This window comes from Mirounga leonina, unplaced genomic scaffold (assembly GCF_011800145.1).
Source record: "Mirounga leonina isolate KUSES-001 unplaced genomic scaffold, KU_Mleo_1.0 Mir_154, whole genome shotgun sequence".
Lineage (NCBI taxonomy): Eukaryota > Metazoa > Chordata > Mammalia > Carnivora > Phocidae > Mirounga > Mirounga leonina.
Window position 1 is genome coordinate 23,495,214 of NW_023270389.1, and position 27,815 is coordinate 23,523,028.

At 36.6% G+C, this 27,815-nt stretch overlaps 1 protein-coding gene across 2 annotated transcripts in view; it reads right to left on the reverse strand.

The window, feature by feature from the left end:
* Positions 1–27,815, reverse strand: part of KCNT2 (potassium sodium-activated channel subfamily T member 2) — a 379,267-nt gene that overhangs the window by 240,931 nt on the left and 110,521 nt on the right. For both annotated transcript variants that reach the window (XM_035010164.1, XM_035010163.1), the window contains exons 4-5: positions 9,102–9,150; positions 6,623–6,682 (exon numbers count right to left, since the gene is read on the reverse strand). In XM_035010164.1, coding sequence (XP_034866055.1) covers positions 6,623–6,682; positions 9,102–9,150 — 109 coding nt within the window. The remainder of the gene's footprint in view (positions 1–6,622; positions 6,683–9,101; positions 9,151–27,815) is intronic.

Consider the following 27,815-nt stretch of genomic DNA (forward strand, 5'->3'; position numbering starts at 1 on the left):
TTAAGCCTATCTGAATATGGTTACATATAAGTTGTTTCACTTGTAACCACAGAGTTCAAGTAGAAAGTTTCTGCAGGAAAGCATTTTAGGAGTACTTGGCTACATACCCATCTCAGGTAATTTCATCTATGTTCCAACTTCAACTTATCATCAATAATAAACCAATGACTTCCAATGCTGTATCTCTAGTCCAGATCAGTATTGCATCTCTGAGATTCTGTTTCATCTCCAGTACCTAATGCATTGCTTCACGCAAATGCCTCAAAGGCACCTTGTGTGGATTATGTCAAAAAGTATAATTTATGATTTTTGCCTGGTTGGTTCCCCAGCAACACAAACCAAAAATCCTGGAGAAACTATTCACATCTTCCTTCTACCAGATACCTAAGGATAACTGGTCAATAAGATCTCCTAATTCATGGGATCCCTGGGTGGCTCAGTTGGTTAAGCATCTGCCTTAGGCTCAAGTCATGATCCCTGGCTCCTGGGTTGGAGCCCCGTGTTGGGCTCCCTGCTCAGTGGGGAGTCTGCTTGTCCCTCTTCCTCTCCCCCTTCCCTGACTTGTGCACATGCTCTCTCTTTCTCAAATAAGATCTTTAAAAAAAAAATCTTCTGAATCATAAATAGATCTTGAGTTTCCCTCCTTCTCATTCTACCTCATTCCCACTCTTTGACCTGGTTGAGGCTCCTAGCTGGTCTCCTTCCTTTCATTCTTGCCCCATTCCAATTCACCTACCATATCATCTGGATTTTTTTTTTTCTAAAGGTACACCTAATGTGCCAATCCCCTGAAAATGAATAAACTTCCCACTGAGGGCTAATTTTCATTATCTAAAATTATACAATGAGGCAATATACTCATTGCTAAAAATAAATGAATATCTTCTTATTGTATTCATTACATTTGATTCTAAGATCTCAGGTTGTCTCCTGAACTTAAAGATACATTAATAAATATCTCCCCTAAAATTAGCTAGTGAAAAATAAACATAGAAAGTATTCATAAGTTCCACTGAGTGTTAGGGAGTAACTATGAGCCTACATTATATAAATCCACATGATAAAAACAATTATCATGAGGAAAACAGCATGTACCCGTAGAAGGCATTATAGAGAAGCATAAAATAAATCCAAAGTGCCCTTCAAAATTATGTTAAATACTTATTTCATTTCATCTTATTTTCACAAAGGAGATAAAAGGCATGGCTTTTTTCAAAAGGGTATTTATTTATTTATTTATTTATTCATTCATTCATTCATTCATTCATTCTTCATTAAGCTCCATGCCCAAAGTGGGGCTTGAATTCATGATTCTGAGATTAAAAGTCACATATTCTATCGACTGAGTCAGCCAGGCACCCCCAACAGGTAACTTCCTAAAGAAAAAGAAATTTCTGGGGTGGTGGCTCAGTGGGTTGGCTCAGTTGGTTGGGTCCCTGCCTTTGGCTCAGGTCATGATCCCAGGGTCCTGCGATGGATCCCCATGCCAGACTCCCTGCTCAGCGTTTCTGCCTCTATTGCTCCCCCTGGTTGTGCTTTCTCACTCTCTCTGTCAAATAAATAAAATCTTAAAGAAAATAAATTTTTTAGGTAGCTTTATCTGTTCTGAGTGTGTAGAACTACGTTTCTCTTACAGAATTCAATAAAGTATAAATAAATTAATCCAACCATTTTACAACATTTGTTATGGACATAACTTTCCTTAATCAATAAAAATGCAGGAAAATGGGTAACTTTCTAAAATGTATCAGGCTTTTATTTTTATCATAAATAAAAATGGAAGTTTATAACTGTACAATTACGTATGTACCTCCAAAATGCACTTAAAAATTATAAGATGTATGGTAATATTGTTGTTAGACTAAGATGTACCCTGGGACTTTTTAAAAACACTTTCTTCTTCAATATTAAAAATACCTGTATGTAAATATGTAACTAAAAAGGCTGATAACTTATTTTCTTTAGTGAATTTAAAATAGTTTAGTATCCCTAAGGCAGTCTTATTTTGTATAGCTAAATGTAAACTGAACAATAATTAGATTCACCATTTCCATGGCTTTGTAAGCAGAATCACCAGTATTGGAACACCTAGGTGGCTCAGTCCATTAAGCTACTGACTTGATTTCCGCTGGCTTGGGTCACGACCTCAGGGTCATGGGGCTCTGTGCGGAGTCTGCTTGTCCCTCTCCCTCCCCCTCTGCCCCTAGTCCTGCTCTCAGTCACAATCTCTCTCTAAAATAAAATCTTAGGAAAAAAAAAAAAAAAGAAACACCAGGATCTAGGAGTATCTAGGAGTCCTAGTCAAATCCTTTGTTCTTTGCCAGAAAGGAGCCCATCATGGTGTTAAAATTTCAAAACTGTTGCTTTTTATAAAGTGATTATAGAAAAAAAGAACTGTAGATTTAACAGAAGCCTTCTAGGTATGTTGGATTTTTGTTTGCAGAATTTTGGAAATTATGCTGGAGTTTGTTTTCGTTTCCTTTTGATTTAATGAATGTGTGTGTATAAATAGAGTTCTATTTTGAAAGCAGTTGATAAAGACATAGAGGGTATTTATGGTAACAGAAGAATAAGAACTTTACTGCTGGGCGATCCCATGGTTGTTCTGCCAAGTAGCTATAAACATGAATGGAATGATGATTTAAGTACAGACCTGCACTTCTGTAGGATAGAGGACTAAATAAGTTGATGTCAGGGATTTTTAAATCATTATCTGCTAACCTCAACATGCACTTTATAGAGTTTTTGCTTATTTAGGTTTTATTCATCAGTCTTTGTTTTTCAAAACCTGCAGTCTCCACAATAGTTTAAGCTGTTTAGTTAAGGATGAAGTCATCACACTTATTTTAGAATGTTTAATTTCAAGAATTATAAAGTGCTTATAGAATACTGTATTAAATTTGTTTTTAAATATTGTACATATATGTATATAATACATACAAATATGCACATTATCTGTACATATATGTAAACAAATATAAATATTGATTTGCTATTATGTTGATAGTTCAGAACTTAACATATCAAAGAACAATATTAGGGATATATACAGTTGCTAATGCAATATCCATTTCTGCTTACCTCTCTATAATTTTTCTTAAAAATCTAATTTGAAAAAAAAAAATCTAATTTGAGAGGAGGAGCTCAGTTGAGTTCCTGCTATCCAAATTTGCCTTAATTATAGGCCATAAAAAGTTATCAATTATTTAATTTATTCATTCCAAATATTTTATCCAGCAGTCTATTGGAGTGGGTCAAAAGAGTCCATGAGTTTGACTGAATTTATGAGAGGAAAAAGAAGGTAATTACCAGAAACCTATCCTTCCAATGTCACATAATTCCGTTATATCCTTTGTTTCCTTTGAAACACAAACTCAACTACCATCTACCTCTCCTCCATCTAAGCCATTAATGTTTATGAAGGTCAGAATGGAAATATTATATATCATCTAGCTCTTATAATGCTACTAGGTCTCATAATGCTTTGCTCTTGTTTTATAAATGGCAGGAAGTAATTAATTACAAATGTCAATATCATATGATTACAAGAAAATTTTCTTGAATCTGTGTTTTTTAAATGATTTTTAAATTAGGGCTAAGAGTTCCACTAAGCACCAAAGTTAATTTCATATTACTTTTTGGCTAGAATTTAAAGCAAATACACTCAAAAATGCAGATTAATATTTTGACCTCTTAAATATCTATACACACTCTTGTACTAGTGGAAGAGATTTAATTATTTACCAAAAACACCCACGTGCCTAATTTTTTAGCATGTCATTTTGTTTTTATTACTTTCAACTTTCATCACCTACTTGAATACTAAGTAACTTAGAAGATAAAATCTTGGATATTAATTCACTTGATTATTATTTCGCTCTTCTAGGTATCCAAAATCTAGATTTGTCAATCTATATACATTAATTGAGCACCTATTTCAATGAAGAGATAAACTCATAAATCATTAAAAGATCTTCCTCAACATATTAGTCTATACTGTTCATCACTGAGTGAGTACTTCCTAGGTAATATAAGGATGAGTGACTACCTACATGTAAGGTCTTTCAACTTCTCTTCTCTAGCTTCAAAATATTCTTTCATGCACAATTTTCCATCTTCTATGCTCTCAGAAAAGAATGGAATGTATCCAAAGCAAATCAGTAGACCTCAGGTTCCTACTCCAACTTATTATTTTGTATAAAACTTGCTTCATCTATCATTTTTCTTAGTCCCCTCTACCTACTTTCTGCAAAGGATGCAAATTTTTTTCCATCATTGGTCAATCTTCTCTGCCTCATTAGACCACTTCTAGGGTAGTGACCCTACCCCAGTCAATCAACATTCTTCATTTAACACTTTTACTCCCAATTGTACACCACTGAAATTGGTTTCTTACAAGTGAATAGCAAATGATCTCCTAAACTCTAAATTCAATAGCCTCTTCTCAAGCTCCTTAATAAACTTGTAGTTCCAACCCTTTCAGCCTTTCAGATAACACATCTCTTCCTTAGAATTTCTAACATCCTATTTTTTTCTCACAAATATTAAATCAACCCATCTATATTTTTTGGAAAGCCCACATTCTTTTCTTTCTATACTTTCTAATTCATCAATCTCACCTCATTAGATATTAGCATTATTTTCTTCAGATGGAGTTAAGGAGATTTTTTTTTTTAATAAACCCAGCGGAAAAGGTGAGTTTGTAAAGATTTCTTGCTCTAAATTTAGGATTAAAAGTAGTCTAAGAAATGTTATCTTCAAAACCCTATGTCTGGGGTGCCTGGGTAGCTCAGTCATTAAGCATCTGCCTTCAGCTCAGGTCATAGTCCCAGGGTCCTGGGATCAAGCCCCACATCGGGCTCTCTGTTCAGCGGGAAGCCTGCTTCTCCCTCTCCCACTCCCCTGCTTGTGTTCCCTCTCTCTGTGTCTCTCTCTGTCAAATAAATAAATAAAATCTTAAAAAAAAAAACCCTATGTCTTAAAAAGTGAGAAAGAAGTTGATATGCTAAATAAGAGTTCTCCAAAAACATAACCTTGAGTACACTTGTTGATATAGTAAATGCCGACAACATAAACTGAAGGTTAGTGATGGATATGATAGCCATTCCAAAGTCTTTCTACCCTTCTTTTCTATGTCTCTGTCTTCTCTGATTACTCTGTCTTTCTTCCAACAACCACAATATAAGCATCTCCATCAAATGGGCCTTAGCTTCTCCCTTGGCTATTATCCCACACTTAATAGACTTGCATGCTTCCTCCACCATCTCTGTGAAAATGACCTCCACATCTTAAATCTCTCTTCCCTGCATGTTCCAGATTCTCATTTTTAGTTGTCCACATGTCATGTCTACCTATCTATCCATAAGCACCTCAAATTCATTATTTCCAAATCCATTTCCATTATTCTATCTATCCTGACCCCAATCTGATTTTTTCTTGATATAATGTTTCTTAGTTTTACTGCCATGTTCCCAGTCATGTGAATTTAGAAAATGTTGAAGTGATATTTGCCTTTGCCTTTTCCTCAACTTTCTCAACAAATCAGGTGATGATTTCTTTAGTTTCTACCTTTATATTTCATCTTGTGTCAACTCTGTCTATTCCATTCACCCAGCCAAAAACTCACTCCCAGTTTTCCTTTCTGTAATTGTGTCTTAATTTAGCACATGGCTCTCAGTATGATGTCTCTCTGACCTGTGCTGCACAGATGTTCTGAACTAATACTAAAACTTAATTACAATTATAGAACTCTCATGTTCAACATCCTCCATCAAATTCCCATTATATGTTGCTATACAAGGCCCTCACAATACTGTGCCAAATTTTCCCAACCAATATTTTTTCAGATGCCCCCCAAAATTCTGCCCAAACTTAAATATTTATTATTCTTCCAATTTTATATACACATGACTTTTTTTATGCCTTTGTTAATTCTATAAATCCCTAATGTCTTATCTTTTCATCTTTCCTTATTGAAATCACTGATTCAAGGACTCTGCTCTGCTTAAATCAGTCAAGTATTTTCATCCTATGATATGACATCTCTCTACCCCCATGGGACATGATTTGCACCTCACTGGAAGTACCTACTGTTCTGTTTTGTATTATTATTATCTGCATAATTTTCTCTTGCTTATCCCCCTTTCTAGATGGAAACTCATTGAGAAAAGAACAATGCACAGTATGGGGCTCTTCATCAAATACAGACTCAATAAATATTTGTTAAATTGTGTTAGCCAGACAAAGTCTCACCAAAGATTAAATAATCCATTAAAATAATTCCTAACAGATATGTTTTTGCTCCCTCAATGTTTTTTGTACAGATCAGGAAAAGAGGTTAAGAACAATTAAAAGCAAGATCATTCCATTTGCTTGCCTCACATAAGCATGTATATCATAGGTAAGTTAACCCACAGGAATTAGTGAAATATTTTTAAGCCACCCAGGCAAACATTACTATACAACTACAGATTTTTATCACATACCACAGAGGCCCAAAATAATTAAAGAAGTTTAAGAAGGACTTGCTTTACCCCAGAGTATAAATTATAAATAGAGGAATACTGGGTTAATGCTAGTAATGTGTTCTGTCAGCCAAAAACTTCTAATTAAAATAACTTACCTTATAACTGAGATAACCAAGTAGTATTGTTTCAAATAAACTTATCAATGCCACTGAAACCTGAAAAAAAATTGTACCTCAATGAGAAAATGCAACAGAATTTTAAAAATATATTCATGATTATAAAACTATTAACTTTATGTACATATATGTGTCTATGTATGTATATATTTGTATAATATACAGATATACATATAAGGAGGTATTATGTGGCACTGTAACCTCTCTATACAGGTGGCAGTTTGCTCTACAAGTTAGTTTTATATTTCTAATACTCCTTAATAAATATTTTTTATTATCTCAAATATAAATGTGGGATTAGAATAGTCAGACTGGCTGGAGTTTATATGATATGTAGAGAATGTTCTTTTGTGTATGTTCCTAATATGCACAATCACACATAGCTGCCCCAGCACAAATACTACCCTCTCCCAACAACAGCTCCACCACCTCTAGAACATCTACCAAAGACAGCAGTTCCTTTCAGAAAATAAAAGAATGGAAGCTTCGAGTTGAGAGATACATTCTCTCTCTCACCTGCCTCAAACAAAATGAAACAGCAACATCCTTAACACTAAACAAAATAGTCCAGGTCAACACTTCCAGATACTTTGAGATTTTATTTGAATGGACTTCATAAACAATTCCTCTTTCACAGCTGGAAGAGCATGTCCTAGACAAGCTTCCACTTTCTCTACATTTGCTAATATATATACAATTTCTGCTGCTGAACTACCAAAAAGCTATGATTGCAACAGAAAAGGTAACTAGAAAAAATATCCAAATTATTTTGTATTAAGTACTCTCAGCACTTTGGGGTAGGTGAATAGAAGCAAAATAAGCAAGCATAAACAAGAAATGACTCTATAGATAACAAATATATTTGTTTACAGATTTTGAGACTTAAGACAATCACATAAGAAAGGCAGATACCCTGGAATTTTAAATTTTAACTCCTGTTGGAATGAAAACTTTGACTCAAGTGAATATTAAAACAGAAGGACAATAAAGAAGCATATGAATGCATGGCAATATAACTAAAATATGTTCAGAAGTACATATGGAAGCCAGGCATTGTTCTGATATAAAATGCACACCTCTTAGATGTTCTCCACAAGTCATTTAAATCATAATCATTCATGCTTTTTTTCTATAAGTAGGGTTAGAGGGTCTCTAGAACATTTGTAGCATGGATTACTCAAAATCCTATTTGAAAATGAACATTATTATTATTGTAAAATATCATTATCAGATAAAACCAATTTGAATAGATCAAAATGTATTTCAAGGCGATATATGACTATTCTTAAAAATATTAACTTACTTTAAATGTGTATCTCACTGAAAAATAATATAGGAATCAAGCTAGAAATTAAAAGACTGCATTTTTTGTGAACACTTAAATATTTGAAAGGGTATTTGTAATTAACAACATTGCAATGCAAATCAGTATAAAAAAATTAAATGCAACTTGACTTCAAAAAAGTATGAAATATCCAGACATAGTAAAAACTTGATTTCATTGTTATGATTACAATGCATACATAATTAAAATAATCCGTTATAACATTTAAAATGTACAGACTTCACAATCCTCATGACTTTAAAAAACAAACCAAACACTTGATTTTAAAGTATTTTAAAGGCTTTTTATAAACAGTCAGTTTTAGAGTCTTTCCATTACTTCCATGATTCAACTGTCTTCCAAGCAGTAACTTTTGACCTTTTTATCTTAGTGACTGTATTCTTTAAATAACTTACTTTTGAAAAATAACAAAATAAAAAGTATCTGTAAGAGAGAGACAGGAGTAGAGATAGGAACATGTAAAAAGTTTGCTGGGCATAAAATTCAACAGAAAAAGGAGCAAAGAAGAGGTATAGAGGACTCTAGGGAACACCCCAACAATATAATTCAGACATGTTCCCTCTCATATTTTCTTACTCTTTCCTCAGGACTCCTTTTATGCCAGAACATACTTTTTGTTTTATTTACAAAATTATCTGTTTAGGGACCAAGCTCTTGCTCTTGGTAATATGAGCCATTCATTCACTTGTTTAATGCATTTAATAATTATTTATTGAGATTCTACCATGTTCCAGACACTGCAGATATAGTAAAAGAGCAAACATGGTTATGGGCTTTTGATTAATTTTTCAAGGATTACATAAGATGAATACCTAGAGTCATTTGGGGAACTTGTGGTGCCTTAACACACTGGTTTACTCTTTTTTTCTCCACACCCTCAAAAGCTTTCTGAAGTCTAATCCTGATCAGAAGGAAATTCTCAAAAAGTAGAATGCAGGGCTCAGGCAAACATGAAGATAGGGGGAAAAAAACAGTTGTCTAAGACATGCATCAAGATTAATAAGCAATAAAACAAACTCATTTTTAATATCAACAGTTTTCTCTCCAATAGTACTCATCTATGAAATAAGAACAAATCCAGAAATAGAGGGGTAAAACAAAATTGTACATAACCTGTAAGCCCCATAAAGGTAGACTTCTGTTCACCCAAAAGATATGAGACCTATAAAAAAAAATATTAGTTTTTAAAAACATGAAAAAAGCATTCATTTTAAAATTTCAACTGAAGTTGGAAATATTTAAATAATGCTGCCTTAAAAGGCAATAAAATATCAAAATTGAAATTAGAAAAGCTTTATATTGTTTCAGTTTTCTTTTTGATAATATCCACTTCTATTCCAGGAATAGAAAATGGTTTATTTCTAAACCTTTTCTAATTTTGTTTTTATTCTCATGTTAATAAGGAAAGAAAAGATAATGGGCCCTTATCTAAAGAGTGATTATGGCAAGACAGGAAAACTTCAAACCATTTACATGTCAATTCTCCACTGAAAAGTCACTTAAAGGTCTTCCATAAACTCAAAGATTTCATTATTTTTAACACTGCTAATATTTTGGCAATACAAAGTCAACAGTATAAATAGAATAAAGTGAGTAACTCATAGAGCACATTAATATTTCAGATTCAGGTTTGTATAAAACATTATACTACCAAGAAAATCCGTACTAAGGTTAGCATAAAACATTATGCAGAACAGAGTGACTGTCCTTAAATATCTCCTAAAAATCATATCATCCCTGATGTTAAAAATTATTTCTACTCTGCAAAAAAACACCATACACTTCTAATGTAGCAACTAGTTATAATTTTTTTTTAAATACGCTCCACACCCAACATAAGGTTGAACCTACTACCCCAAGATTAAGTCACATGCTCTCCTGACTGAGCCAGCCAGGTGCCCCCACTAGTTATAATTTTTAATTCTTTATACCCTACCATTGTCTACATTATTTTGCATACAGCTGATTCAAATGAGAGATCATTCACAGCAATATAATCTACTCATGAAACAATGAGAATAGTTACATTATGCTGCCCAAAAATTGCAAATAAAAAAAATAACAGGACAGAACAAAGCCTAGTCGCTCTTTATAGTTATGAAGTATTAGAGGAGTCCCATAAAATATCAAGTGTATTTTTAAATCTTTAAGTTATTTCTTTTTGGTAATATGTTAAATAATAATAAAGAGCAATAAACTTTCTAAAATTCTAGTTTTAAAAAAATAGTAAACTTTAAAATAATATTCAAAGAAACTACCTATTATCTTAAACTGAAGTACTGTATAATTCCAGAATGTCACATCTACCTGGACAACTGATCTCTTCAATTGCTCCAAACCAAACCTATGACCTTTCTCTCAAAAACTGGTCCTCTCTGGGCGCCTGGGTGGCTCACATGGTTAAGCGTCTGCCTTCAGCTCAGGTCATGATCCCAGGGTCCTGGGATCAAGTCCCGCATCGGGCTCTCTGCTCCTTGGGAGCCTGCTTCTCCCTCTGCCTCTCTCTCTCTCTCTCTGTCTCTCATGAATAAATAAAAAAATAAAAAATAAAAAAAAAACTGGTCCTCTCCATTTTGCACCTCTCACCAAATGGCACCAAATTCCACCGTGTCTGGTTACCCAAAAACTTAGGCATCATCGTAGATTCTTTCCTCTCCTGTATTTGCAAATATTTAATACATTAGTCATCAAACCTTTTCAATTCTTCCCACCAAACATCTGTAGAATGCATCTACCTCTCTTCATCTCTACTACCACAACCACCTCAACTAAACTACCATTTTTTGCAAATGGGATCCTTGCAAAAGCCTACCAACTAGGAACCTAAACTTCTTTTTGCCTTCTACATTTTTCCTCCAAATTACAACTACACAGATGCCTTCTAAATGTGATTTAGATCACATCACCCCACTGTGTATTGGCACTACACTTCTGTTAGAATAAAGACCAAAAACTCTTAAATGGCATTATTAAACTTACTCAATTGTGACATGATCCTTCCTATCTCTGCCTTTTCTACATGATCTCTTCCCTTATCATAGACTCTCAGCTCAACTCTCAAGGAAACCTTCCTTGAAGCAGCCACTTGATCAATGTAGTCAACTAATCTCTTAGGCAATGTCACTCACCACACCTCTTCTGCCATCTATGTTGGTTGTAACTTTACTTTTATTTGCATATGTATTTCTTTAATAGTTATCTTCTCATTAAACTGCAAGTTTTCCTAAGATGAAATAGTATGTCTATTTTACTCACCATTATAGTCCCAATGTCTTTATGAGTACACACCTATAGTGAGTTAGGCATTCAATATAAACAAATGGATGGTGCCATAAAGGCAAAAATATGGCCGATGAGTTCAGCAACACTGTCCTTTCCAAAACACATCTCTTATATTCTCAGCAACAAGATGGGTAAGAATGAAGAGGGATATGGACATTTTTCATAGATAAAGATGATGTGCTATAAAAACTACTAAATAATTAAGTAAATAGCAATCTCTGAAAAATTATAAAATAAATTGTGAATCAGAAGTTTAAGAGCATTTTTTCAAAGAGAAATTAATACTTAATATAGAGGCACTAAAGCTAGTTGTCAAACAAACAGCATTTTCTTTGGACTGGGATGTTATTTTATTTTGACAGGTCTTAAAATACTACAGGTATTTAAATTTAAATAAGACTTTGAAGAAAAGCCTTTTCTTAGACAAGGCCATGTCATGTGAAATAGGCTTCATAATCCTTAAAAAACATTTCTGCATGGGGCACCTGGGTGGCTCAGTCATCAAGCATCTGCCTTAGGCTCAGGTCATGATCCCAGGGTCCTGGGATTGAGTCCCACGTCCGGCTCTCTGCTCAGAGGGAAGCCTGCTTCTCCCTCTCCCACTCCCCCTGCTTGTGTGTCCTCTCTCGCTGTGTCTCTCTCTGTCAAATAAATTTTAAAAAGTCTTTAAAAAAACATTTCTGCAAAACTGTAATATATAAATTGCATGTGTGAAGTGAGGTCTCCAACAGAAAGTCATCTTTTCCACCAAACTGGATAAATATATAGAAGAATAACGTATCAATTCTAGTAAAAAGCTAGTGCCCCAACTCTTCTTCATAAAATGAACTTATCATGAAAAAAGAATGTAGGATCTGATCTGCACATTTCTAGATCACCTCCAAAACAAAGAAGAGAGAAAACAAACTGGCAACCAGACCATAATTCCAAATGCAGCTTCAAGCCCACTGACAAAAATGCATTACAAGGAAAGAATATCTATACAGGAATCTTTACTGTAGCAGGAAAGGAAGTGGAAGAGAATTAAAGTAGCCTCATGATCAACAATAGAAAAAAACATGAAAATGATAAAAGTCATCGAAAAGATGATGCTTAGAATATTGACCTAACTACATCAGTACGAGCATGTTATGTATACATATTTACACAGAGAGAATTTACAAAGATTGGTCATCAAAGTACTGTAGGTACTTATTTCCAGACGTTGATATTTTAGGCAATTTTTACTTCCTTTCCTTGCCATACATATTTATATAGTAATAATCATGAACTAACTATAAAATCCTGGAAGATAAAATAAGCTTCACTTTTGTTCATTATAAAAATAAAACAACAAAAGCAAACATAAAAACAAAATGTATGGGATTTGGTTTTTCAGACTGAACTAGGTTTATAGATAAAATCCACTCTTGAAGCATCATTATGAAAACTGGAAGAACCATATCAAACCATGGAAGTTACGGCAAAAATTAAATATAGGAAGTCGGTGACCTGTAGCCTCAGCCACTTTTCACAGCATGCTTATTTATGGCTTCTCCAAAAGGTAAGAACATAGTGCTAAAAAATGTCAGAGAAGCTTTAGCAGCTGAGGCAGAAGTCCAGGGGTGAATATGTTAACCAGAAGAATAAAGCATTTGCTAAATACATGAATGTCATGGGGTAAATATGTGGGGCATAATTTATATGAAAGGACCTTTGACTCACAAACTCAAGATGAACACTGATAGTTCTCCAAGAAAACAATTGCAGCTCATATTGTATTAACAAAAGTATAATACCCCAAACCAGGGTGGAAATGATAAAACTCTCCTAACCATAACAAATACTGAGAACTGAGTACTAGGTATGGTACTAGGCCCACATCTCAAAGACATATAAAATTTAGTGTGTGTCCAAAACCAAGGAGACCACAATACTGATGCATAGTAGAGTCTTGACAATATATTAGGAAGATTTTTCAATAACTGATTCCTTTCAAAACACTAGATATACTTCGTACCAGGTTAGACAGGCAGCTGTGAGGAATATTGCAGGGAAGACTAAATCCTACTCTCTAAGAGACTGGACTTTAAGAGTCTTTCCATCCCATGTGCACTGGCTGAAGCTTTCTATCAACACTCCTCTCCCCTCTCCATGGTATAGAGTTGAGTGCAGAAAGGTACTCTTCAGCTAAAGGCTACATTTCTCAGCCTTTGTGTGAAAGTATGGTGATATGACTGATTCTCACATGAGATCTGAGAATAAAATGCAAGTAAAAGTGATGCTTGTCATTTGTTGCCAATAATTTCAAGTATATATATATATACCTTCTCCATGCTCTGTTTACCTTTCCCAAAGCTGTTTGCAGAGGATGTTTAGGTCTTAGACAGCACATAGACACAAAATAGAAGTGGTTTTCATACATAATAGTGTACTTCCATGTTACAGAGTGTGTGCATGCATGTGTGTGTGAATCACCCAAACACAGAAAAGATCTACAGTAAGAACACACCAGCATTAGACTCCAGTAAACAAAAAAATTCTTTCGAATTTTTGATATTATATGTTAGAGCACTTGGTGCTACTTTAATCTATACTGTAGCCAATATACATGAGAAAAGAAAAGGTCTACGTTGTAACATTCCTTCCAATTGGTCATCAAATATTAAAAAGATATTGTGGGGGTGCCTGTGTGGCTCAGTCAGTTAAGTGTCTGACTTGCATTCAGGTCATAATCTCAGGATCCCAGGGTCAGTGGAACCCCAGGTCCACTGGGCTCTATGCTCAGCGGGGATTCTGTTTCTCCCTCTCCCTCTCCCCCCACCCCCGCTCACTTGTACGCACGTGCTCTCTCTCTCTTTCTCAAATAAATAAATAAATAAAATCTTTAAAAATATATATAGTAAAAGATTTCTCCTTTTGATAACTATTACCCTAAAGAAGAAATAATCTTTAAAATGTGAACGTCACCTGAATATTTGTTGCTCTATTAGGCACTGATTTTCAGTGTAAATTCAAATACCATACAATATAAGCACATTCATGTGCTTCTTATCTTGTCCCTATGACTTGATGTTAAAAACTAATAATCACTTCCACAGTTTTTAAAGTGCAAGGAGATACATTCGTTTTGACACACAGTGAAGAACTGTAAGCACCAGCAGGCAATGAGTCAATGCTGATGGCTCATCTCTCAGTGAAATTCATAAGCAACATGCCAGAGGTATGTTTCCTTTGCTAATGCCTTTAAATCATTTACTACAAACCGTGTACATGTATTTACACAGAGAGAATTTACAAAAGATTGGTCATCAAAGTACTGTAGGTACTTATTTCCAGATGTTGATATTTTAGGCAATTTTTACTTCCTTTCCTTGTCATAGGTATTTATATAGTAATATATAGTAATAATCACTAGCCAAGCATTTGTCATTTGTGCAATTTTATACACTAACAATAATATTTTTTTTCATATCCTCAGTTTGTCCATACTTACAACATTTTCCTATCAGTTTTGACTCTAAAGGGGCTTAAAAATAAAGCAAAGCAGCACAAACTATCCACAGCTTTATTATGTCAGAAGCTCTAATTAAATAAATCTCTTTGCTGAATTAGCTTCATTATTTTAAAATAGAGCCTGTGCCCATAAAGTCCACTTCTGTTTTTCATTAACCAATACTGCATTGACTATGGGAACTGAACAGAACATTGTATTCAAAATGGAGCCACAAGTTATGTTGTTATGTTTTTTAATTGCAGTAATCTGATTTTTAAATTTATATCCTCTATAATTATGGCTAAGTATTCTCAGTAATATGACATAGAAGTTAATTGTAGGAAACTTTGTTCCCCTAATGTTTTTCAAATAATATAATTTTACTCTGCCATCATCCCCAATGCCCCTTCACCCTTAGAGAAATTCTATCATGTCTCATTTTATGATTTTCAGGTCTCTCTAATGTACATTTTATTTATAAATCACCAAGTTTTAATAACTATTCTGGTATGTGTTTAGAAAGAAGTGCAGCATGAACCATTTTTAATAATACATAGACAGAAAAATGTAATAAATGTAATATGCACTAGCATCTCTAGCCAGTGGTCTTCAATCATCTTGATTGTGCAACACCATCAATAAAACTGTTGAACATAATTTCATTAACTCAACAACATTCACTGACCCACGAAGTCCTACACTAAGTATGAGAGCTACAGAGGCAAATGGAACATGGTCCTTGCCTTCCATAAGCATATAGAGAGAACAGAGAAGTAAATAGTAAAATCAAGGGCAGTGAGTTAAGTGTTGGGACAGAAGTATGCAGGGGAGGTTCAGAGAATCCCCAGAGGCCACTCCTAACTCATAAATTAGGCTATAATCATGATGTCAGGTAAGAATTTCAGATAAGGTATTATACAAGAAATTGTTACCCTGAAGGTCCAGAAGTCCTGAGGCAAGTTAAAAAGGAGTAGGGAGTGAGGAACAAGAATGGAAAACAGAGATCAAGAAGACAGAGCAGAATATCCCAAGGGCCAGAGATAATGGAGAGCAGAATATGTATAAGTGGCTTCAGGTAGGTCAGAATGGCTGGATGGCAGGTTGGTGAGGTAAAATAAGCACAAGTCAGATTATAAAGGACCTTCATCTATTCAGTTTTTCACTCGCTCATTTAATAAATAAGAACTGAGCATCGAATTTGTGCCAGGTTCTGAGAATTCAGATAACAAGCTATGCCCTCATGGGATAGCCACTGCAAACCCCATGGAATATACAGAAAACATAACAAACAAGTAAACTATGTACAATATACAAAAGAGATAAAAGCAATGGAAAAAAGTTAAAAGGGAAAAGAAAAAAGAAAAAAGTATTTGAAGGAGTCTTGTGAGGAGAATACAATTTTAAACAGGATATTTAGGTAAAGCTTCACTGAAAATACAATTTTGAGTAAGATCTGAGGAAGTGTGCCTTATGTTATCTGATGGAAGAGAATTCCAGACAGAGGGAACAGCAGGTAAGAAGGCCCTGAGCCAGGATTGTGGCTGGTATATTCCAGAAACAGAGAAGAGGCCAATGTGGCTGGAGCAAAATGGGTGGTGGATGAAGAGGAGGAGGTGAAGTTACAGAGAAACAGGAATTCTCACAGCCATGGTAAGCAGTACAGCATTTCAAGCACAGCTGTGTAAATATCTGACTTAGACTTTAAAGGAATACTGTCTGCTATATTAAGAATAAACCAAAGGGGAGCAAAGGCAGAATTAGCAGGACTAATTAGAATGGCTACTGCAGTACCCAGGTGACAGAAGGTGGCTTGTGCCAGGATGGCAGCACTGAGAAGTGGTTGTATGCTGGATGTATTTTCAAAGTAGAAATGACAGAATTTTCTAAGGGGTTTTTGCATATGCTGCAGAGTGTGAGACCAAAAGAGAAGTTAAGAATAACTCTAAAGCATTTGGCCTGAGCAACTGTTAGGTTGGAATTTGGTTCAGCTGAAATGTGGAAAGCTGAGAGTAGAGCAGGGTTGGGGGAAGGACAGAGTTGTCACATGTTGAGATGTGGAAGAGCACAGAAGAAGCAGACCAGAACATGGCAAGTTTGAAATGCCTATTAAACATCCAAGTAGAAAGGATGAATATGCAGTTCAAATGGGGGAAATGGGAAGGTGCTGGCTTCCTGTAGTCAGTGATTTAAACAGGGATGAAAGGCATAAAAAGATTAGAGCTGGGGTGCCTGGGTGGCTTACTTGGTTAAGCAGCTGACTCTTGGTTTTGGCTCAGGTCATGATCTCGGGGTCCTGGGATCCCCACGTCTGGCTCCACACTCAGCAAGGAGTCTGCTGGAGATTCTCTCTCTCCCTCTCCCTCTGCCCCTCCTGCTGCTTGTGCTCTCTCTCTCTCTCAAATAAGTATATAAATAAATCTTTAAAAAAAAAAAAGATAAGTGCTGAAGGCCTCAAAGCAAAGGGCAAATATGAAAAAATTTCTGCTTCTCTGTATTTAAGGTAGGAATAATATGATTAAGTGTATGCTGAAGGAAATAACATAAATAAAACAACTAGTCCAATGCCAGAAAATAGCAAGAATTTCAAAATATACAACCTTTCACAGGCTGAAAATTCCCTAAGGGTAGTGAGTGTTCCTTTTCTTAGTTATACCTTGACTCATAGCAATATAAATACATGCTAAGTATTCAATAAAGATATAGCAAAATAGACATAATTATATTTCATTAAATGAATTAAAATTTTATAAAGAATTATCACATAAATTATTACATGATAAAGTTTCACTTGATAATCTTTAACCCTTTAATAAATAGAGAATAATTTTCTGTCTAAACAAGCTGAGGAGTAACCAATTCATTTAAATGCATATTATACTATCACTCTCCATTTTACTTTGATCTTTTTTATTTCTTAATTTTCTTAGAGCAACTCCACATGCAAAAATAACTACAAAAGTTAGCCATCAAATTTGTCTTGTACTTTGAAAATTATTTTAAATTTAGTAGGCTAGACAGGAACCCAAAATGGTGATGAATTAGAAATTATTACATAGCCAGTTCCCTTACGTACTACTTCCACCAAAGGATAGATCCTAAAAGGGTAAATGTATAAATGAACAGAAATGCAATTTAATAAAAGCAACATGATAATGAATGTAAAAATAGGTTAAAATAAGTCAGTAAGTCATTTAACTCAAATAAGATAAAGAGCTACACAAGCTAAATCTGAGACTTAAGATAGTCATGCATCCCAATAAATGCTGGAGTGTTTCAAGAGTTATAACTAGATTTTTGTTGTTGTTGTCATTGTTTTGTTTTAGGTTTTGATTTTTGGTTATTTTTAGATTCCACATATCATTTTCTAACTTATTTCACTTAGCATAATGCCCTCAAGGAATCTTTAAAAAAAAAAAGGTAACATCCAGTGAAACTGGAAATACTTATAAAGCTGGTATACAAAAGAGTATACCTTTTTGGTGTATATGTAAATCAAGAACAGAAAGTTATGTGGGTCTTTAGAGAGATTAACCCATATTAAACAATTACTTAGAGTACTTTGGTTAGCAATAAAAATGATATGGGTTGGTGTCCAGTATTAGCATTAGATAAGTAGATAAGAAAAGAAGAAATGTTTATTTTTTTACTAGAGTGCTATTTTTTTAAGCATATTTATTTATTTAAGCAATCTCTATACCCAGCATGGGGCTCAAACTCATGACCCTGAGATCAATACTTGCATGCTCTTCTGACTTACCCAGTCAGAAACCATAAGAAGAGATGTTTAAAAAAAGAACTTACAAGGATTATGTTCATTTATTAACTGAAAGCCAGATCAATTTAATTGTGACAAACCCCTAAAACATCCTTAAGAAAGTGAATTCCATAGACCATCCTTTAAAATTATAATACAAAGGGAAGGAGTCAAGATGGTGGAGAAGTAGGAGAACCCTGGGCTTTCCTCCTCCCTTGAACACAGCTGTATTGAGGTCAGATCACTTGGAACACCCAGGAAATCCATCTGGGAACTGGGAGAAGTTGGTCACAGTTGGAGACACAACTGGTCACAGTTGGAGGGAGACAGCATGCCAGGTGCCAGATGCGTGGAAGTGAATTGGATGAGAGAAAAACTGCAGTGCCACAAAGGGAAGGAACCCTTTCTTCAGAGAGAGAAAAGGGGAAGAAAGAGAGAGGGATTGAGTGTGCAACCTTGAGTTTGCACAAGACGAAAACTTCTCTGGACCATGGATTGGGAGCGGGGGTACTGAGTGTCACAGTAGAGGGAGGGGGTAGGTCCCCACAATGCCAGGTCCTTTAAGATTTGGAGTCTTGAATCCCAGCCGTGAACCAAAGATAAAATGCAGGGGAGCTGTAGGACCAGGCACAGACCTCACTATTCTGTGAGGGCTTCCTAAACAGCAGGGAGTGTGGGATCCCCTGTCTGGGATGAGAGAATGTCGTGGAACCATTTTCCCCATCGCCACCAACATGTGGAACTTCAGAGAGCAACACAGTGGCCCCCAGTGGAGGCGGGATGTGCTTACACCAAACCCTGCCCCCCTGTGCCTGACAAGTGCATATTTCCTGGGATAGGACTGACTCTGAGCCAGTGCAGCAGGCGTCTCCCCCAGAATAACACTCACCACAGGCAGCACCCGACATGCACCAAGTTTACTGATCACTCTGCAGTTTCTGCTGGAAATAGGACCAGGCTTTGTTGTTTTTTTTTTCCCCCTTTGGAATCAGGCTTATAGTTTTTTGTTTGTTTGTTTGTTGATTTTTCATTTCCTTTTCTCTTTTTTATTTTTTTTTTTGGTTAGGCATTGTTTCTCTTTTTTTCTTTTTTCCAGACTTATGTTAACAAGCAAATCAAAGCACATCCATTTAAAGGTCCAATCACTCCCCACTGCAAGCAAGGAGGAACTCTGTAGAGGACTGACCAGTGGGAAAGAGCAGACAAACTGCAATAGCAGAGTGCACATGCACATGCATACACCAGAAACACTTCCTGAAGTGCCAGGCCCTGGAGAGTGTATGACCCCTTTTTAATGTAGCATTACTCTCAGGTGCAGGACACATAACAAGCTTTCAAAACACACAAAAGACAGAAACTTAGACCAAATGACAAGATGGAGGAATTTTCCCCAAAAGAAAGGTCAAGAAGAAATCATAGCCAGGTACTTGCTAAAAACAGATATACACAATATATCTGAGCAAGAATTTAGACCAACAGTCATAAACTACTAGCTGGGCTTGAAAAAAAAGCATAGAGGATACCAGAGAAATCCTTGATGCAGAGATAATAGACCTAAAAACTAGTCAGGCTGAAATAAAAAGTGCTATTAACTGAAATGCAGAACCGACTGGATATAATCACAATGAGGATGGAAGAAGCAGTGGAGAGAATAGGTGATACAGAAGATAAAACTATGGAAAATAATGAAGCTGAAAAGAAGAAGGAAAGAAAACTACTAGATCATGAAGGTAGATTTAGGGAACTCAGAGATTCCATTAAGTAAAATATTATCCATATCACAGGAGCCCCAGAAGAAGAAGAGCAGAAAAAGGGGGCAGAAGATCTACTTGAACAAATTTTACCTGAGAATTTCCCAAATCTGGGGAAGGAAACAGGCATTCAAGTCCAAGATGAACAGAGAACTCTCCTCAAAATAACAAAAACAGGTCAACACTGCGACATATCATCGTGAAACTTGCAAAATACAAAGATAAAGAGAGAATTCTGAAAGCAGCTAGGGACAAAGGTCCTTATCCTATAAGAGAAGACACATAAGGTTAGCAGTAGACCTTGCAGGCCAGAATACTTCATCCAGCAAGGCCGTCATTCAGAATAGCAGGAGAGATAAAGAGTTTCCAAGACAAGGTTTTTGAAAGATGGAGGAGGAGTAGGGGACCCTATTCCAGCTGGTCCCCGGAATTGAGCTGGATATCTACAAGACCACTCTGGGCACCCACGAAACCAGCCTGAGATGTAAGAAGATCTGGACCTCTACAAATGGAATATCACAGGCGGCTGATTTTGACGTCCGAAAGAGGGAGCCGTGATTCCCCCGGCAGATATCGGAGGACAAACGGCAGCAGGAGGGTGTCTGACCATGGGGATCCTACACCACTGGTGAGTGACAGCCTCGCATGCTGCAGACGGTGCACAGACTCATAGACCGGTAGCAGCAGGGAAAGGACTTCAGGGCAGCCCTCCAGGGCAGGAACCCGCAGCGGCAGGGTCGCACCTGAACTGCAGCTCACCCAGACGGAAACCTGGAGCAGCGGGGTCGCGCATGCGAACTGGGAGCGGCTGGCAGTTTTAGAAGCACAAAGGGCAGAGAGGTGCCCAGACCTGGAGGCAGGACTGGGAGCACTGCAGAGGGGCACACAACCCAGGACGCTGTAGTTAATAGCAGCACGGACAGAAAAGGAGACAGTGTGGTCTGAGAGCTCACTGAAGAATACATTGCGATCTCTCTGCTCTGAGGCAGAGGGTTGGAAATGGTCTCTTCTGCTCTGACTCACGGAAGAGATGCAGAAAGCTGCCAGAGAAAGAAGCCAGAGAACAAAAGCCCCCAAAACTGATTCCCACTGAGCCCATCCCCCACCACAGGGGCACAGGGCAACTCTGCCCAAACACAGTTGCCTGAGTAACAGCACAGCAGGCCCCTCCCGCAGAAGACAGGCAGGGAAAACAAAAGGCCAGCAACCCTAAGGTCACAAGAAAACAGGTGCATCTTGCTTGGGTTCTGGTCAATAATTTCGACTCTATACATTCCCTCAAACACCCATCAACAGAATGACTAGGAGGAGGAGCCCCCAAAATAGAAAAGACTCAGAGATTATGACTTATGCTGCAGATTTACAAATGGATGCAGATATAACCAAGAAGTCGGAGATGGAATTCAGGCTAGCAATTGTGAAGACAATGGCTAGAATGGAGAAATCAATTAATGGCAACATAGAGTCTCTAAGGGCAGAAATAAAAGGGGAATTGGCAGAACTTAAAAATGCTATCAATGAGATCCAATCCAATCTAGATAATCTAACAGCTAGGGTAACTGAGACAGAAGAGAGAATAAGCGACCTAGAAGACAATATAATAGATAAAAAGGGAAAAGAGGAGGCCAGGGAAAAACAACTCAGAATCCATGAAAATAGAATCAGAGAAATAAGTGACACCATGAAGCATTCCAATGTCAGAATAATTGGAATCCCGGAGGGATTGGAGAGAGAGAGAGAGGACTAGATGTATTTGAGCAAATCGTAGCTGAGAACTTCCCTAATCTAGGGAATGAAACAAACATTCGCATACTAGAGGAAGAGAGGACCCCTCCTAAGATCAAGGAAAACAGGCCAACACCCTGGCATGTAATAGTAAAAATTGCAAATCTTAGAACCAAGGAAACCATCTTAAGGGCAGTTAGGGGGAAGAGATTCCTTACGTACAGAGGGAGGAACATCAGAATAACGTCAGACCTATCCACAGAGACCTGGCAAGCCAGAAAGGCCAGGCAAGACATATTCAGGGTACTAAATGAGAAGAACATGCAGCCAAGAATACTTTATCCGGCAAGGCTTTCATTTAGAATGGATGGAGAGATGCAGAACTTCCACGACTGGCAGAGACTGAAAGAATATGTGACCACTAAGCCGGCCCTGCAAGAAATATTAAGGGGGTTCTATAAAAGGAGAAAGACCCCAAGAGTGATATAAAACAGAAATTTACAGGAACAATCTATAAAAACGTCTTCACAGGCAACATGATGACAATTAATTCATATCTTTCAATAATCACTCTCAACGTGAACGGCCTAAACACTCCCATAAAACGGCACAGGGTTGCAGATTGGATAAAAAGACAGGACCCATCCATATGTTGTCTACAAGAGACCCATTTTGAACCTAAAGATACATCCAGACTGAAGTGAAGGGATGGAGATCCATCTTCCATGCCAGCGGACCTCAAAAGAAAGCTGGGGTAGCAATTCTTATATCAGACAAATTAGATTTTAAACTAAAGTCTGTAATAAGAGACACAGAAGGGCACTATGTCATTCTTAAAGGGTCTACCCAATTAGAAGATCTAACAATTGTAAATATCTATGCCCCCAACATGGGAGCAGGCATCTATATAAGCCAACTGTTAACCAAAATAAAGAGTCATATTAATAAAAATACGTTGATCATAGGAGATCTCAATACTCCACTCTCAGCAATGGACAGATCATCTAAGCAGAAAATCAAAAAGGAAACAAGAGCTTTGAATGATACATTGGACCAGATGGACCTCATAGATATTTACAGAACATTCCACCCTAAAACAACAGAATACTCATTCTTCTCGAGCGCACATGGGACTTTCTCCAGAATAGACCATATACTGGGTCACAAATCAGATCTCAACCGATACCAAAAGATTGAGATTATTCCCTGCATATTCTCAGACCACAATGCTCTAAAACTGGAACTCAATCACAAGAAAAAATTTAGAAGAAATTCAAACACTTGGAAGCTAAAGACCACTCTGCTCAAGAATGTTTGGGTCAACCAAGAAATCAAAGAACTTAAACAATTCATGGAAATCAATGAGAACAAAACACATTGGTCCAAAACCTACGGGATACTGCAAAGGTGGTCCTAAGGGGGAAATACATAGCCATCCAAGCCTCACTCAAAAAAATAGAAAAATCCTGAATTCACCAACTAACTCTACACCTTAAAGAACTAGAGAAAAAGCAACAAACGACACCTAAGCCACACATTAGAAGAGAAATCATTAAAATTAGAACAGAAATCAATGAATTAGAAACCAGAAACACAGTAGATCAGATCAATGAAACTAGAAGTTGGTTCTTTGAAAGAATTAATAAGATTGATAAACCACTGGCCAGACTTTTCCAAAAGAAAAGAGAAAGGACCCAAATTAATAAAATTATGAATGAAAGGGGACAGATCATGACTAACACCAAGGAAATAGAAACAATTATTAGAAATTATTATCAACAACTATATGCCAATAAACTGAGCAATCTGGATGAAATGGAGGCCTTCCTGGAAACCTATAAGCTGCCAAGACTGAAACAGGAAGAAATTGACCTGAATAGGCCAATAACCAGTAATGAGATTGAAGCAGTGATCAAAAACCTCCCAAAAAACAAGAGTCCAGGGTCTGATGGATTCCCTGGGGAATTCTACCAAACATTCAAAGAGGAAATAATACCTATTCTACTGAAGCTGTTTCAAAAAATAGAAACAGAAGGAAAACTTCCAAACTCATTCTATGAGGCCAGCATTACCTTAATCCCCAAACCAGGCAAAAACCTCATCAAAAAGGAGAATTTCAGGGGTGCCTGGGTGGCTCAGTTGGTTAAGCAACTGCCTTCGGCTCAGGTCATGATCCTGGAGTCCCAGGATCAAGTCCCGCATCGGGCTCCCTGCTCAGCAGGGAGCCTGCTTCTCCCTCTGACCTTCCCCCCTCTCATGTGCTCTCTCTCTCATTCTCTCTGTCTCAAATAAATAAATAAATCTTAAAAAAAAAAAAAGGAGAATTTCAGACTGATATCCCAGATGAATATGGATTCCAAAATCCTCAGCAAAATCCTAGCTAATAGGATCCAACAATACATTACAAGGATCATCCACCATGACCAAGTGGGATTTATCCCCGGGATGCAAGGGTGGTTCAACATTCGCAAATCAATCAATGTGATAGAACACATTAATAAGAGGAGGGAGTAGAAGCATATGGTCCTCTCAATTGAAGCAGAAAAAACATTTGACAAAATACAGCATCCTTTCCTGATTAAAACTCTCCAGAGTATAGGGATAGAGGGAATATTCCTCAAGTTCATAAAATCCATCTATGAAAAACCCACAGCCAATATCATCCTCAATGGGGAAAAGATGAGAGCCTTTCCCTTAAGATCAGGAACATGTCAAAGATGCCCACTCTCGCCACTATTGTTCAACATAGTACTAGAAGTCCTAGCAATAGCATCAGACAACAAAAAGAAATAAAAGGTATTCAAATTGGCAAAGAAGAAGTCAAACTCTCTCTTTTCACAGACGACATGATACTTTAGGTGGAAAACCCAAAAGACTCCACTCCTAAATTACTAGAACTCATACAGCAATTCAGTAATGTGGCAGGATACAAAATCAATGCACAGAAATCAGTTGCTTTCTTATACACTAACAATGTAACTGTAGAAAGAGAAATTAGAGAAACGATTCCATTTACAGTAACACCAAAAAGCCATAAGAGACCTTGGAATAAACTTAACCAAAGAGGTAAAGGATCTATACTCTAGGAACTACAAAACACTCATGAAAGAAATTGAAGAAGACACAAAAAGATGGAAAAATACTCCATGCTCATGGATCGGAAGAATAAACATTGTTAAAATGTCTATGCTACCCAGAGCAATCTATACCTTCAATGCCATCCTGATCAAAATTCCAATGGCATTTTTAAAAGTGCTGGAACAAACAATCCTAAAATTTGTATGGAATCAGAAAAGACCCCGAATCACCAAGGAAATGTTGAAAAAGAGAAACAAAGCCGGGGGCATCACGTTGCCTGATTTCAAGCTATATTACAAAGCTGTGATCACCAAGACAGCATGGTACTGGCACAAAAACAGACATATAGACCAATGGATCAGAAGAGAACCCAGATATAGATCCTCAACTCTATGGTCAAATAATCTTTGACAAAGCAGGAAAAACATGCAATGGAAAAAAGACAGTCTCTTCAATAAATGGTGCTGAGAAAATTGGACAGCCACATGCAGAAGAATGAAACTTGACCATTCTCTAACACCATACACAAAGATAAACTCAAAGTGGATGAAAGACCTCAATGTGAGACAGGAATCCATCAAAATCCTAGAAGAGAACATAGGCAGTAACCTCTTTGACATCGCCCATAGCAACTTCTTTCAAGATACATCTACAAAAGCTAGTGAAACAAAAGCAAAAATGAATGTTTGGGACTTCATCAAGATAAAAAGCGTCTGCACAGCAAAGGAAACAGTCAACAAAACAAAGAGGCAACCCACAGAATGGGAGAAGATATTTGCAAATGACACTACAGATAAATGGCTGGTGTCTAAGATCTAGAAAGAACTTCTCAAACTCAACACCCAAAAAACAAATAATCAAGTCAAAAAGTGGGCAGAAGATATGAAAAGGCACTTCTCTGAAGAAGACAGACAAATGGCTAATAGACACATGAAAAAATGTTCATCATCATTAGCCATCAGGGAAATCCAAATCAAAACCACACTGAGATACCACCTTACACCAGTTAGAATGGCCAAAATGGACAGGGAAAGAAACAACAAATGTTGGAGAGGTTGTGGAGAAAGGGGAACCCTCTTATACTGTTGGTGAGAATGCAAGTTGGTACAGCCACTTTGGAAAACAGTGTGGAGGTTCCTCAAAAATTTAAAAATAGAGCTACCCTATGACCCAGCAATTGCACTACAGGGTATTTACCCCAAAGACACAGATGTAGTGAAAAGAAGGGCCATATGCACCCCAATGTTAATAGCAGCAATGTCTGCAATAGCCAAACTGTGGAAAGAGCTGAGATGCACTTCAACAGATGAACGGATAAAGAAGATGTGGTCCATATATACAATGGAATATTACTCAGCCATCAGAAAAGATGAATACCCAACTTTTACATCAACATGGATGGGACTGGAGGAGATTATGCTAAGTGAAATACGTCAAGCAGAGAAAGTCAATTATCATATGGTTTCACTTATTTGTGAAACATAAGGAATAACATGGAGGACATTAGGAGAAGGAAGGGAAAAATGGGGAGGGGAATTGGAGGGAGAGATGAACCATGAGAGACTATGGACTCTGAGAAACAATGTTTTAGAGGGGAGGGGGGAAGGGGATTGGTTAGCCCAGTGATGGGTATTAAGGGCACGTACTGTATGGAGCACTGGGTGTTATACGAAAACAATGGATCATGGATCACCACATCAAAAACCAATGATGTATTGTATGGTGACTAACATAATATAATAAAATTAAAAAAAAAAAAAAAGAGTTTCCAAGACAAGCAAAAAACTAAAGGAGTTCGTGAACACTGAACTAGCTCTGTAAGATACATTAAAGGGGACCCTTTGAGTGGAAGAGAGCCCAAAAGCAATGAAGAATAGAAAGGAACAGAGACAATCTACAGGAACAATGACATTACAGGCAATACAATGGCATTAAATTCATATCTCTCAATAATTACTCTGAATGTAAATGGACTAAAAACTCTAATCAAAAGGCATACGGTATCAGAATGGATAAAAAAAAAAAAAGACCCATCAATATGCTGCTTAAAAGAGACTCATTTTAGACACAAATATACTTCCAGATTGAAAGTGAGGGGATGGAGAACCATTTATCATGCCAATGGACATCAAAAGAAAGCTGTAGTAGCCATACTTATGTCAGAAAAACTAGATTTTAAACCAAAGACTGTAATAAGAGATGAAGAGGGTATATATCATAATAATGGGGTCTATCAAACAAGATGTAACAACTGTAAATATTTATGCCCCTTACTTGAGAGTAGCCAAATAAATAGTCAATTAATATCAAACTTAAAGAGACTCATTGATAATAATACAATAATAGTAGGGGACTTTAACACCTCACTCATAGCAATGGACAGATCATCTAAGCAGAAGAGCAACAAGAAAACAGTGACACACTGGACCAGATGGACTTAACAGATATATTCAGAGCATTTCATCCTAAAGAATACACATTCTTTTCAAATACACATGGAACATTTTCCAGAATAGATCACATACTAAGTCACAAATCAGGCCTTAACCACTACAAAAAGATTGAAATCATACCATGCATATTTTCAGACCACACTGTTATGAAACTTGAAGTCAATCATAAGAAAAAATTTGGAAAGACCACAGATACCTACTAAAGAATGAATGCATCAACCAGGAAATTAAAGAAAAATTTTTAAAAATACATGGAAGCCTATGAAAATGAAAACATTACAGTTCAAAACTTTTGGGATGCAGCAAAGT